This window comes from Entelurus aequoreus, linkage group LG06, assembly GCF_033978785.1.
Source record: "Entelurus aequoreus isolate RoL-2023_Sb linkage group LG06, RoL_Eaeq_v1.1, whole genome shotgun sequence".
NCBI classification, from domain to species: domain Eukaryota; kingdom Metazoa; phylum Chordata; class Actinopteri; order Syngnathiformes; family Syngnathidae; genus Entelurus; species Entelurus aequoreus.
Window position 1 is genome coordinate 23189954 of NC_084736.1, and position 14487 is coordinate 23204440.

General features: G+C 39.4%; 1 protein-coding gene across 1 annotated transcript; it reads right to left on the reverse strand.

Moving 5' to 3' along the window:
* Positions 1-5819: 5819 nt before the first annotated feature.
* Positions 5820-13903, reverse strand: LOC133652003 (mpv17-like protein). The gene is made up of 4 exons (XM_062050307.1): positions 13332-13903; positions 13188-13258; positions 13089-13118; positions 5820-9622 (listed from the first exon to the last, which is right to left on the reverse strand). The coding sequence occupies exons 1-4, from the start codon at positions 13636-13638 to the stop codon at positions 9407-9409; spliced, it is 624 nt and encodes a 207-aa protein (XP_061906291.1). The 5' UTR covers positions 13639-13903; the 3' UTR covers positions 5820-9406.
* Positions 13904-14487: the final 584 nt, after the last annotated feature.

The window sequence follows — 14487 nt, forward strand, 5'->3', positions numbered from 1 at the left end:
AGCTCTGCCATCCGGGGGGAGCTCAAAGTAAAGTCGCTGCTCCTCCACATCGAGAGGAGCCAGATGAGGTGGTTCGGGCATCTGGTCAGGATGCCACCCGAACGCCTCCCTCGGGAGGTGTTTAGGGCACGTCCGACCGGTAGGAGGCCACGGGGAAGACCCAGGACACGTTGGGAAGACTATGTCTCCCGGCTGGCCTGGGAACGCCTCGGGATCCCCCGGGAGGAGCTGGACGAAGTGGCTGGGGAGAGGGAAGTCTGGGTTTCCCTGCTTAGGCTGCTGCCCCCGCAACCCGACCTCGGATAAGCGGAAGAAGATGGATGGATGGATGGATGGATGGATGGATGGATGGATGGATGGAAAAATCTGCGATTAATTTTGAGTTAACAATTAACAAACTGCGATTAATCGCGATACATATTTTAATCAATTAACACATATGACTTATTTCTACCAATTTTATTTCGGATCCCCAAGAATTTTAGTAGGATTTTTTTTTAGTTTAGTTTCTTAGAGAGAGAGAGAGAGAGAGAGAGAGAGAGAGAGAGAGAGAGAGAGAGAGAGAGAGAGAGAGAGAGAGAGAGAGAGAGAGAGAGAGAGAGAGATGGTGAAAAATCTATTCCCAAGTGGGCCGGACTTTTAAAATCACGGCATGATAACTTAAAAATAAAGTCTCAGATTGTTTTCTTTGTTTAAAAATAGAATAAGCACATTCTGAAATTGTACAAATCATAATGTTGTTGGGGTTTTTTACATTTACATGTTGCGGTTAATAGTATTCTATCTTTATTTGTCGTTATTTATACTTTATGAATAAATTATGTGATAATGTTCATCAGTCAACTCATTGGTGTTAATTTTCTATCTATCAAGATAAAAAAATTATATGAAAATCAAATTACAGGATGTTATTTATGTAGTTTGATTGTTTTCCTCGACTGATGTACTAACATCATGTGGCTTATTTTGTACATATGTAGCATCATCTACAAAGATACAAAAAATTGCTATTGCGACATCTAGTGGACACATTTAGAACAGCTGTTTCTTTCATTCAAAAATTTCGGCTCATTTTTATACTTAGCAAACTCATCCTGCGGGCCGGATAAAACCTGTTCGCGGGCCTGATCCGGTTCTCGGGCCGTACGTTTGACACCCCTGACCTAGACATTTAAGCGTTGAATAATAAGTTTAAAAAATATATAATATATGACTTATTCTTAACCTTTTTAGGACTGAGACCCTTCCAGGTCTCAACTTCAGGGGAACTCTAATGGTTGAAAAAAAATCTATATATTGTGTTAGTTTAGAAAATGAAAAATATCCAAATGTTTTAATTTTTCAGTTCGCGGCCCACAGTGGAAAAAGTTTGGACACCCCAATTTTAACCATTTGAATAAACTTTATTATTAAGGATGGTGGTTTTAAGGCCTCACAAAGGAGGATGTGTTTAAAATATATTGGGCAGGAAGCGCCTGACAGCTTCCTTGACTCTGATTGGGCAATTGTATTTCCTGTTAGGAGGGGTCAGAGGTCAAACCGGGTCAACATTGTCCTTTAGAGAGGGATTAAAGCGGCCTATCCGATCCTGGTTAATCCACACGCACCATCCCTGGGGCATAAAGCTTCACACACACACACACACACACACCTACACTCACACACAAACACACACACACACACACACACACACACACACACACACACGCACACACTGATATTTGTTACCTTCTTGAGACCTGAGAAAAAAAGCCTACCTCTTTAGCACCACCCTTTCTAGATATATAAAGATGTGTATTTACAACATTAATAATATATACATACAATGCAGATATAAAAAAGCTTGTTGTGAAAAATGGGTTGGAATTTCACAAGAAAAATTTTGAATTTTGGCAGTATTATAATAAAAGTTGTAATTTTACTCAACACAAGTCACAATTTTACAAGAAAAACTGAACATTTGTGCAATATTATGATAAAAGTTGAAATTTTACTCAATAACAGTTGCAATTTTACAAGAAAAGCTTAAACATTTGGCAATTTATAAAAAGAGTCGTAATTTTACTCGACAAAAGTCACAATTTTATAAGAAAACTTTAAAATGTTGGCAATATTGTAAAAAAACTGAATTTTACTTGGCAAAATTATGACAAAAGTCATAATTTTACTCCAAAAATGTCAGTTTTACAAGAACAACAAAAAATTGGCAATATTGTGATAAAAGTCAGAATTTTTTATGACAAATGTCACCATTTTGCATTAAAAAGTATCAATTCTACATAAAAAAAAAAGTAATAATTTTACGAGAAAATATTGCAATGTTACAGAAACAGAATATGAGAAATTTTGTTAATTAATTTTTTTTGAATTTTTTGTTTGTAATTGGTTCTTAATCTTCATTATTTACTTCAAGTTATTACAGTAAGTCTCTTTATACAAATGTATTTTATTTGTTTTATTTATTTTGGCCAAAGGGGGCGCATTTCAATTTCTTACACACACTTGTTACTTCATATTTTGACCAGAGGTGGAGCACTTTTAAAACCGACAGTCAATTTGAAAAATCCCTCCTTTTTGGGACCACCCTCATTTTGATAGATTTCACCACCAGGGGTGCAAATGAGATCTCTATTTTGTTTTTTGTAATGTGCTTAAAGGCCTACTGAAATGAATTTTTTAAATTTAAACGGGGATAGCAGATCTATTCTATGTGTCATACTTGATCATTTCGCGATATTGCCATATTTTTGCTGAAAGGATTTAGTATAGAACAACGACGATAAAGATTGCAACTTTTGGTATTTGATAAAAAAAAAGGCTTGCCCCTACCGGAAGTAGCGTGACGTAGTCAGTTGAACATATACGCAAAGTTCCCTATTGTTTACAATGATGGCCGCATGAAGTGAGAGAGATTCGGACCGAGAAAGCGACAATTTCCCCATTAATTTGAGCGAGGATGAAAGATTTGTGGATGAGTAAAGTGCAAGTGAAGGACTAGTGGGGAGTTGAAGCTATTCAGATAGGGAAGATGCTGTGAGAGCCGGGGGTGACCTGATATTCAGCTGGGAATGACTACAACAGTAAATAAACACAAGACATATATATACTCTATTAGCCACAACACAACCAGGCTTATATTTAATATGCCACAAATTAATCCTGCATAAAAACACCTGCGTGTTTGTTACGCTAGCTCCTAGCTCCTCTGCTAGCTCCTAGCTCCATAGAACACGCCAATACAATTCAAACACCTGATCAACACACACAATCACTCAGCCCAAAAGACCGTTCACCTAACCCAAGGTTCATAAAGCTTATATATTTTTAAAAAGTTACGTACGTGACGCGCACATACGGTCAAGCTATCAAATGTTTAGCAGCCAAGGCTGCATACTCACGGTACCTGATATTCAGCTGGGAATGACTACAACTGTAAATAAACACAAGACATATATATACTCTATTAGCCACAACACAACCAGGCTTATATTTAATATGCCACAAATTAATCCTGCATAAAAACACCTGCGTGTTTGTTATGCTAGCTCCTAGCTCCTATGCTAGCTCCTAGCTCCATAGAACACGCCAATACAATTCAAACACCTGATCAACACACACAATCACTCAGCCCAAAAGACCGTTCACCTAACCCAAGGTTCATAAAGCTTATATATTTTAAAAAAGTTACGTACATACGCAAAAAAAAGTTGCGCACATACGGTCAAGCGATCAAATGTTTAGAAGCCAAAGCTGCATACTCACAGTAGCACGTCTGCGTCTTTGTCATCCAAATCAAAGTAATCCTGGTAAGAGTCTGTGTTGTCCCAGTTCTCTACAGGCGTCTGTGTATCGAAGTCAAAAGTCCTCCTGGTTAGATTCTGTTATCCGAGTTCTTCCATCTTGACTGCATCTTTCGGGAATGTAAACAAAGAAGCGCCAGCTGTGTACTGTTGTTGCTGACTACGTTCGAAAAATACGTCCATTTCGCACCGACAACTTTCTTCTTTGCTTGCTCAGCTTCCTTCTCCATAATGCAATGAACATAATTGCAACAGATTTACGAACACAGATGTCCAGAATACTGTGGAATTATGAAATGAAAACAGAGCTTTTTCGTATTGGCTTCAATGTGGAAGGCATACCCGTGTTCGCCGGGCTACGTCACGCGCATACGTCATCCTCAGAGGCGTTTCGAACCGGAAGTTTAGCGGCAAATTTAAAATGTCACTTTATAAATTAACCCGGCCGTATTGGCATGTGTTATAATGTTAAGATTTCATCATTGATATATAAACTATCAGACTGCGTGGTCGGTAGTAGTGGGTTTCAGTAGGCCTTTAAGGCCGATGACAAACGAGTCACGGACCACAGATGGCCCCTGTGCCGCACTTTGGGGACCCCAGCTGTAGAAGCTGACTGTTAATGGCCACTATAGTCTTAGTACCGTAGTGTATTTGTTCATCCTATGGTCACATATGGGACGCGGGTTGTCTTACGTCAGCACCGGAAGTCGTAAAATCAGCTGTTCACCTGGCGTTTTTTGGGGGGGATGAATAGGGAAGTCCTTCTTTAGCTTGTTTTATCATATATTGCTGCCTTTGCACCTGTCAATGTTTACTTTTGTATGCACATTAAATCAACAAAAAATCCTGACTTTGGAGCAATGTTCACGGACTCTAGTATTTGGCTCTGTATTAGATGCAATGGTTTTCCGTATTGGGACCATGATTTATGTCCTAACTTGTTCACACCTCCTCATATGGAAGGTACTTCTTCTTGTTGATGTCTCAAGGGTAGAAATACAACACACACACACACACACACACACACACACACACACACACACACACACACACACACACACACACACACAAACACACACACAACAAAAGTGATGATTTTATTTTTTATTTTGGACAAAACAGACAAGATATAGACTGCAATCATAATTCTTGAATTTTTACGGTAAGCAAGCTTACGTTTTGCCTCATTCCTGTGAGAATCCTGCATGTGACCCAAGCATTTAGGAGTGAGGATATCCAGGACTAGCTGCAATGTGCACCAGGTAGCCTCTGTGAGCAGATAATACTGTATCAGCTCGTTAATTTTTCGGACTTATCAGGTCGGTAGTGCATTCTTCACTCACGCTGTAAGTGAGGCTTGAGGCAAAAAAGTGACATAAAGTAACTTGGCTGTGATGTCATTCAAGTAAAATATGACAGGGTGGAGATGTTTGCTTCAAACTAGGAGACACAACACATTTTGATGACATACGTAAATAACAGTAGAAGCTTCAGTTTCTTGGATGTATTCAACCTATTTCAATGTTATTGGTCAGATTACGCTAACATGCTAACATGCTAACAATGGAAAAAAAGCTCATTTCAGTTTTTTGGATGTATTCAACCTATTTCAATGTTATTGGTCAGATTATGCTAACATGCTAACATGCTAACAATGGAAAAAAAGCTAATTAATGCTCAAAGTTGTGCGTGTTATTATTGCTCTAAGAAGTACAAATTATTTTGGATGTATTCAAGCGATTTCATTGTTATTGGTCAATATTATGCTAACATGCTAACAATGGGGAAAAAAGTTAATTAACGCTCAAAGTTGTGCGTGTTATTATTGCTCTGAGGAGTAAAAATTATTTTGGACGTATTCAAGCGATTTCATTGCTGTTGGTCAGATTACACTAACATGCTAACATGCTAAAAATGGGGGAAAAAGCTGATTAATGCTCAAAGTTGTGCATGTTATTATTGCTCTTAGGAGTACAAATTATTTTGGATGTATTCAAGCGATTTTATTGTTATTGGTCAGATTATTCTAACATGCTAACAATGGGGGAAAAGCTAATTAACGCTTAAAGATGTGCGTGTTATTATTGCTCTGAGGAGTAAAAATTCTGTAGGGCAGGTAAAACCATTGAAAGATACCCTGCGGGGTAAAAAATGTGGGTTGTCCCGATTCTACTTCTCCCTCTTCTAATATGATACCAAAATTGGAGCATTGAATTTTGCCCCATTCTGATATCGATCCAATACGATATTATACTTGTATTAATTTGTATGTGAGAACAAAACACTAACTTATTTATTGACAACTGTCTGGAATGGACTTGGGCTGTCTTTAAGTTGAAGTGAAGTGGTCATTTGTTTTTCGATGACATTTAAAAATGTTAAGCCCGTGACGCAGTAAGTGGAGTGACGCGGACACGTTTGTTACTGGACACTTTCTAAAACGCTCCTGCCTCGGAGACTTTGCATGTGTAAGTAATACACCACTATAAATATTTAATACTTGTTTATATTTACTAATGTGCTGTTTTATGTCGGGTGTTTCAGTTCCTAATCTAGCGCTCTTATTTTGGTCGCTCTTCCTGTTTTGTGTGTTCGCCCCTGCCATTCTGACTAGCTCCTTGTTGCCTATATGCATGTTTAACTGAACTAAAATAGAAGATCGACCCAGTGTGCTCGTATCGGACATTTTGCATGCAAGCTGATATCGGACCGATACACGATATCACTATTGGATCGGGACACCCCTACTGTAGGAAACAGCGATCCACTGTAAATAAATGCTAAGCTATGTAAACAAAACAAAATTGCTGCCTGAGAGTCTTGACATTTTTGTTTCCAAAACACGAGCCTGTCGACCAGACGCTGCCTTGAACTAATCTGACAGCTGACACGTTCAGCCAGAAGAATGCAGAGGTAGAGAAGACGCAAACATTTCCCATCATGACGTGGGTCAAAGGTCACTGGGCATAAGGCACAAGCTGGTGCTGAGCCCTCAATGCCATCAAGCTGCACTGTGTGGTAGGTTCAGGCGGGAACTCTTTGTTCAGCACCCATGTTTGGCACCGTTATTAGAGCAGCACAGGTTAACTATACACTTTTTCTATTGAGAAAAATGTACACTTTGATACATTTTGCACATTATGGATACTAAAAACAATACAATATAGGTCAACCAATACATGCTAAACTATCTGAACGTCTTAGCTTTGTGCTATCGCTAACAAAGCAGATGTCATTTTGCCATAAAATAAGCATTTTCCAGCGTAAAAATGGCTAAATGAAGTTAAAAAAAATACCAATACTACAGTAGTATTGGCCACTAGACGAGACCAAAACAATCAGACCTGTTTAGTATCGTGGCCACTGATTGGCTCATTACAAACATGAGCATGCTTACATTTTTAGCCCATTTTGCAGCCAAACGCTCCATACTCATATAACTTGCTACTTGACACATGCTAACATTAGTGTGCTAACTTTTTGCAGAAAATTTGCAGCCAAATGCATCAGACTCATATAATTTGGTACTTGACTCGTGCTAAATGGTAGCATGCCAATTTTTTAGCCAATTTTGCAGCCGAACATCTCAGACTCATAATTTGCTACGTGACATATGTTAACTGTTAGCATGCTAACATTAGTGTGCTAACTTTTTTCCAGAAAATTTGCAGCCAAATGCATCAGACTCATTTAAGTTGGTACTTGACTCATGCTAAATGTTAGCATGCCAACTTTTTTAGCCAATTTTGCAGCCGAACGTCTCACTCATAACTTGCTACTTGACATATGTTAACTGTTAGCATGCTAACATCAGTGTGCTAACTTTTTGCAGAAAATTTGCAGCCAAATGCATCAGACTTATTTAAGTTGGTACTTGACTCATGCTAAATGTTAGCATGCCAACTTTTTAGCCAATTTTGTGGTCGAACATCTCAGACTCATAATTTGCTACTTGACATATGTTAACTGTTAGCATGCTAACATTAGTGTGCTAAATTTTTGCAGAATATTTGCAGCCAAATGCATCAGACTCATTTAAGTTGGTACTTGACTCATGCTAGATGTTAGCACGCTAACTTTTTTTTAGTCAATTTTACAGCCGAACACCTCGGGGTCATATAACTTGGTACTTGACACATGTTGACTGTTAGCATGCTCATATTAGCCTTCTAACATACTAACATTAGCATGCTGAAATGTTCTGCCAATTTTACAGCCGAACACCTCAGAGTCACATAACTTGGAATGTGACACGTTAACTGTTAGCATGCTAGTGATAGCATAGCATACTAACACTAGCATGCTAAACTTTTTAGCCAATTTTGTGGTCGAACATCTCAGACTCATAATTTGCTACCTGACATATGTTAACTGTTAGCATGCTAACATTAGTGTGCTAAATTTTTGCAGAATATTTGCAGCCAAATGCATCAGACTCATTTAAGTTCAATCAATCAATCAATCAATGTTTATTTATATAGCCCTAAATCACAAGTGTCTCAAAGGGCTGTTGGTGCTTGACTCATGCTAAATGTTAGCACGCTAACTTTTTTTTAGTCAATTTTACAGCCGAACACCTCGGGGTCATATAACTTGGTACTTGACACATGTTGACTGTTAGCGTGCTCATATTAGCCTTCTAACATACTAACATTAGCATGCTGAAATGTTCTGCCAATTTTACAGCCGAACACCTCAGAGTCACATAACTTGGAATGTGACACGTTAACTGTTAGCATGCTAGTGATAGCATAGCATACTAACATTAGCATGCTAAACTTTTTAGCCAATTTTGCACCCAAACGTCTCAAGACTCATACAACTCGGTACTTGACTCATGCTAAATGTTAGCATGCTAACTTTTTTTAGTCGATTTTACAGCCGAACATCTCGGGGTCATATAACTTCGTACTTGACACATGTTGACTGTTAGCATGCCCACATTAGCCTTCTAACATTAGCATGCTGTCCTTTTCAGCCAATTTTGCAGCCGAACACCTCAGTCATATAACTTGCTACTTGATACAAGCTAACTGTTAGCATGCTAGTTTTTTTTGTAGCTAATTTTAAAATGTGTACGCTTAATAGTCAAATGACTTGATTACTCACACATTAAAACTGTCAGCATGCTAACGGTAGCATTTAAGTTCGGCTTGTGCATTTTTAGCGGCGTGCACATTGCATATTCTAGTTTTTGTGTGTCACGCTCTAATCCAGGATGTTTTTATTTTGTCTTTAGAATGTGTCAATAAAAACAAGCAGCGAAACGGGCTGCAAATGTGCCCCGGACCGCACTTTGGACACCTCTGGTGAAGCAGCTTCATTTGTTGCACAAATATGATGATAACAACAAAACAAACATGCTAGTTGCTGAGCCTATATTTGACCTTTTGGCATTGTGCAAACTCAAGAATTTAGGTCCTTAAAAGACAGACTGCTACAAGATGTTTGCGTCTCATTTTAAAAATACTCGTCCATGTGGAAGTGGCCTTGGACCAACAGGTGCTCCTGGGTCCTGACCTCCCTCCACACTCACAGAGCGCCCCTAGTGGCAGCAGAGTATATGACACACCAGTTTTAAAACCTGCACGGCGCTCCTCTCGCTAGTTCTCCCTCTGCGAGCGTTCCCTGTTGCGGGCCAAGCGGGCCTGGCGCATGTCCTCTAGAGTCTTGCGGGGGTCCATGACGAAGGCCAGGGCCACGGCGGCCGTGCCGTCGCCGTCCTGGCGGGAGAAGCACAAGAAGGTGGCCCAGAGGAAGGCGCAGCAGCCCATGAAGGCCGTCCGCATGTGCAGCGGCATCAGCGCAAAGTTCAGGAACTGCGGACACACACACAAACACACACACACATACCGGTTATCATTCGGAATGGGGACCAAGTTTTTGGTCATCACTTGTGGGGACCACGTTTTCTACAGGTTGTGGAGGCATAAACCCTGGGGAAAAAGAGTTAATATGGTTCATGGGGACCAAATTTTAATAATTTTGCATAATTCACACAAATTTGTACGTGACTACTGAGGACCATTAAAAAAAAAAAAAGTTCAAATTAAATATGACATGATCCGCTGCTGCCCACTGCTCCCCAAGGGGATGGGTCAAATGCAGAGGAAAAATTTCACCACATCTAGTGTGTGTGTGACAATCATTGGTACTTTAATCTTTAATCTAATCTTAATCCTCAGACGCACTACAGCTGTCCTCTTATAAGAAGTTTCACCACTTAAATGTACCAGCTACAGCCCGATGAGGGGTCTGCTGTGCAAATGTCTCACACTCAAACTAACCAGTAAACATGTTTTATGGGCCAAAGCTTAAAAATCACTTAGGCATCTTCAGAATGGATCTGACTATCATTTAAAAAGGTTTCCCTTTAGGGCAGTGGTCCCCAACCTTTGTGTAGCTGCGGACCGGTCAACGCTTGAAAATTTGTCCCACGGACCGGGGGGGGTTTCCATAAAGAAATACAATCATGTGTGCTTACGGACTGTATCCCTGCAGACTGTATTGATCTATATTGATATATAATCTATATATTGTGTTTTTTATGTTGATTTAATAAAAATAAAAAAAATAAAATAAAAGTTTTTTTGTTTTTTTTTAATATATATATTTTTTTTTATTTATTTTTTGTGCCAATCGGTACCCGGTGGTTGGGGACCACTGCTTTGGGGCACCTGTTTTTTTGTCCCCATACCGTCAGAGGTCCCCTAAAGGTGACTGTGTAAACAGAGCGATGTCCCCATTAAGTAAGCATTGCCAGAACACACACAATTATTAGCATGTGGTCATTTAACTTAACTACTACTATACTAGATGATAAACATATACTGTGGGTTTAGAACAGGGGTGTCCAAAGTGCGGCTAAGTGATATTTGCAGCCCACAGGTAATTTTTTAACAGACCACGGCACATTCTAAAAAAATACTACTAAAAAAATAAATAAAACTTGAATAAAAGAGCAAACAGGTGAAATATAAGTAGAACAATTTGCAATGTTGACTCTAATAACACAAAGCTGCCATGCAGGCTGTTTTTTTCCCCTTTAAAACTGTCATTGCTCAAAAAATAATAATGAATCAAAATCAATGTTGTTATGAATTATTGACATTGTCAAGGTTCCAATTACTTCACATCAAATATTCCACTTGGAATACTTTGGGGGTGAAATATTGCATATTTTGTGTGTTTGCCATTTAAAAAACTAAGTTTTCTTTGACAAAAATGGGCATAAAACATAAAAAACATTTTTTTACTTCATACACTATATTGCCAAAAGTATTTGGCCACCCATCCAAAAGATGAGAATCAGGTGTCCTAATCACTTGGCCCGGTGTATAAAATCAAGTACTCAGGCATGGAGACTGTTTCTACAAACATTTGTGAAAGAATGGGCCCCTCTCAGTGATTTCCAGCGTGGAACTGTCATAGGATGCCACCTGTGCAACAAATCCAGTCATGAAATTTCCTTGCTCCTAAATATTCCAAAGTCAACTTTATTACAAGAAAAGTGAAGAATTTGGGAACAACAGCAACTCATCCACAAAGTGGTAGGCCACGTAAACTGACAGAGGGGTCGGCGGATGCTGAAGTGCATAGTGCAAAGACTTTCTGCAGTCAGTTGCTACAGAGCTCGAAACTTCATGTGACCTTCCAATTAGCCCACGTACAGTACGCAGAGAGTGGAGACGCCTTCTCTGGAGTGATGAATCACGCTTTTCCATCTGGCAATCTGATGGACCAGTCTAGGTTTGGAGGTTGCCAGGAAAACGCTATATTTCGGACAGCATGGTGCCGAGTGTGAAATTTGGTGGAGGAGGAATTATGGTGTGGGGTTGGTTTTTCAGGAGTTGGGCTTGGCCCCTTAGTTCCAGTGAAAGGAACTTTGAATACTCCAGGATAGCAAAACTTTTTGTACAATTCCATGGGATGGCACTTCAAGTTCATATGTGAGTAAAGGCAGGTGGCCAAAAACTTTTGGCAATATAGTGTATATCACATAAACCTGAAGTGTAGTAGCTGATATAGAGATTTAAGCGTTGAATTAAAAAAAATTGTTTGACTTATTTTTGTACCAAATAAAATTCCTTTGAGGTTGGTGAACATAACCAGAGTCAAGACGTACATAAGGCCCACTGTCGATTTTTGAGGAAATGAAAGGATTTTAAGTGCTTATAGTCCTAAAAATACAGTAAGTGACTTATTTTTAACACTTTTATGAGTGGGGCCCTTTTGTATCCTCAATCATTTTAATGGGATTGTTTTATTTTTATAAACTGTCTATAAACCTTAACTATAAAATAATAATGAATTAAAATCAACTGATTTATGAAATATTACTGACCTATTTACAGGCTCCAATTACTTTACATCAAATATTACACTTTGAAATTTTTGGACAGAAAATAGTGCATATTCTATGTTTTGCCATAAAAAAAACATGGTTTTCTTGATCAAAAAGGGCATCAAGCATAATTTTTCTTTTTACTTAATAAAAACACATAGACCTGAAGTTGATCTAGAAATGTCAGTGTTGAATAATATTGATTTAAAAATATACATATACAGTGTATATATATACAAAATAGAATAAAATGAAAATATATATATAAATAAACATTATAAATAAACATATATACATACACATATATATATGTGTGTATATATGTATATGTACATATATGTGTATATATGTATATGTACATATATGTATGTATATATGTATATATACAGTACAGGCCAAAAGTTTGGACACACCTTCTCATTCAATGCGTTTTCTTTATTTTCATGACTATTTACATTGTAGATTGTCACTGAAGGCATCAAAACTATGAATGAACACATGTGGAGTTATGTACTTAACAAAAAAAGGTGAAATAACTGAAAACATGTTTTATATTCTATCCATCCATCCATCCATCCATTTTCTACCGCTAGTTTTATATTCTACTTTCTGCAAAATAGCCACCTTTTGCGCTGATTACTTTTTTGCACTCTTGGCATTCTCTCGATGAGCTTCAAGCACACCTGCGAAGTGAAAACCATTTCAGGTGACTACCTCTTGAAGCTCATCGAGAGAATGCCAAGAGTGTGCAAAAAAGTAATCAGAGCAAAAGGTGGCTATTTTGGAAGAAACTAGAATATAAAACATGTTTTCAGTGTATATATACATAGATAGAGGTAGATAGATAATAGATAGACAGATATAGATAAATAGATGACAGATCACATCGTATTTGTTTACATGTTTGAAATCAATGGAACCATAATTAAATATATATATACCTGCATGAAAGGCCAGTACATGAGTCCAGTCTGAGGGAGAAAACACAAGTTTGATCATTTTGAGGTTGGCCTTACAATCTGTGTTCATCTTGACTTCACCTTCCACGTGTTGAAGAACTTCTCCCTCCAGTCCTCAAAGACGTCCTCTTTGCCCTCCAGGAAGCTGACCCCTAAAGGTCAAAGGGCACACTAATGAGTCCTGCATGTGACATTATTATTATTTATTATTTTTTTCTATCTAACCCGTGTAGAAGACACTGGTGGCCAAAGGCGACGCAAAGCTTTGGTCCAGCAGCAGTTTGCGGAACAACATGGCGGCAGACTTCCCGGGGAAGCGTCGCTCCAAAGCCCGCATCCAGAAGTAGTTGAAGTTCCCGTGGAAGGCGGTGGCCACGGCGGCCACGTTGCCGGTGCGCCTCCAGTCCAGGCGATCCTTGGGCGCCATCAGCTGGTGCGCCAGGTCCCCGCCGGCGAACAGGCAGCCGTACAAGGTCACGTTGGCCAGCCAGGGGAAGCGCTTGGCGGCCTCCCGTAACACGGCCCTCCTCATCCCACCTTAGAGAGATGCCGCTCGATGCTCACTCCAGATCCATTCAAGCTCTCGGACTCACGGGGAAAAGTTTCTTCCGCTTGGACTCATCAGTCCGGACTTCACGGCGTGACGGCGTCCATCAGCTGACAGCTGCAACCGTTATGGAAGACGCTCAAAGTAGAACATGGAGCCAAGTGAGTCTGCCTCAGTCAGGTGGCAGGACAGCCTCCAATCCCACACTAATCTGCACTTGTTAGTGTGTGTGTGTGTGTGTGTGTGAGTGTGTGTGGGTGTGTGTGTGTGTGTGTGTGTGTGTGAGTGTGTGTGTGTGTGTGTGTGTGTGTGTGTGTGTGTGTGTGTGTGTGTGTGTGTGTGTGTGTGTGCGTGTGCGTGTGTGGTCAGATGAGTGCAGCAGCTGTGTCCTTTCTGCACGAGTATGACATACACGCGCGCACACACACACACACACACAAACACACACGATGACGTAACGAACTGTCTATTAGCAAATTAAAAGCATCAAGGTCGGCGTCATAAATCACGCTAAACAAAAGCCAACAACTTTAATTGAACGCCATGTTTTGCTTACAGCACGTTGCGCTGAAAAATACCACGTGATTTCTCCCTGCCAATAAAGTTCATCATAAAATAATTAAACAGTAATATAAATAATGGCCACTAGAGGGGAGTAAAGGTCCGCCAGGTCAAGAAAGAGGACCAACGGACAAATTATGAAAATATTTTTGTATCCCCATTTTAACACTTTTAACATCAATGTAAAACGTTATGTGACGTTTCTTCGTGGTCATTAGCGTACAAGCTAGCGCTACTCCGGCGTATGTGTCGCTACATACACCTTCGTTCAAA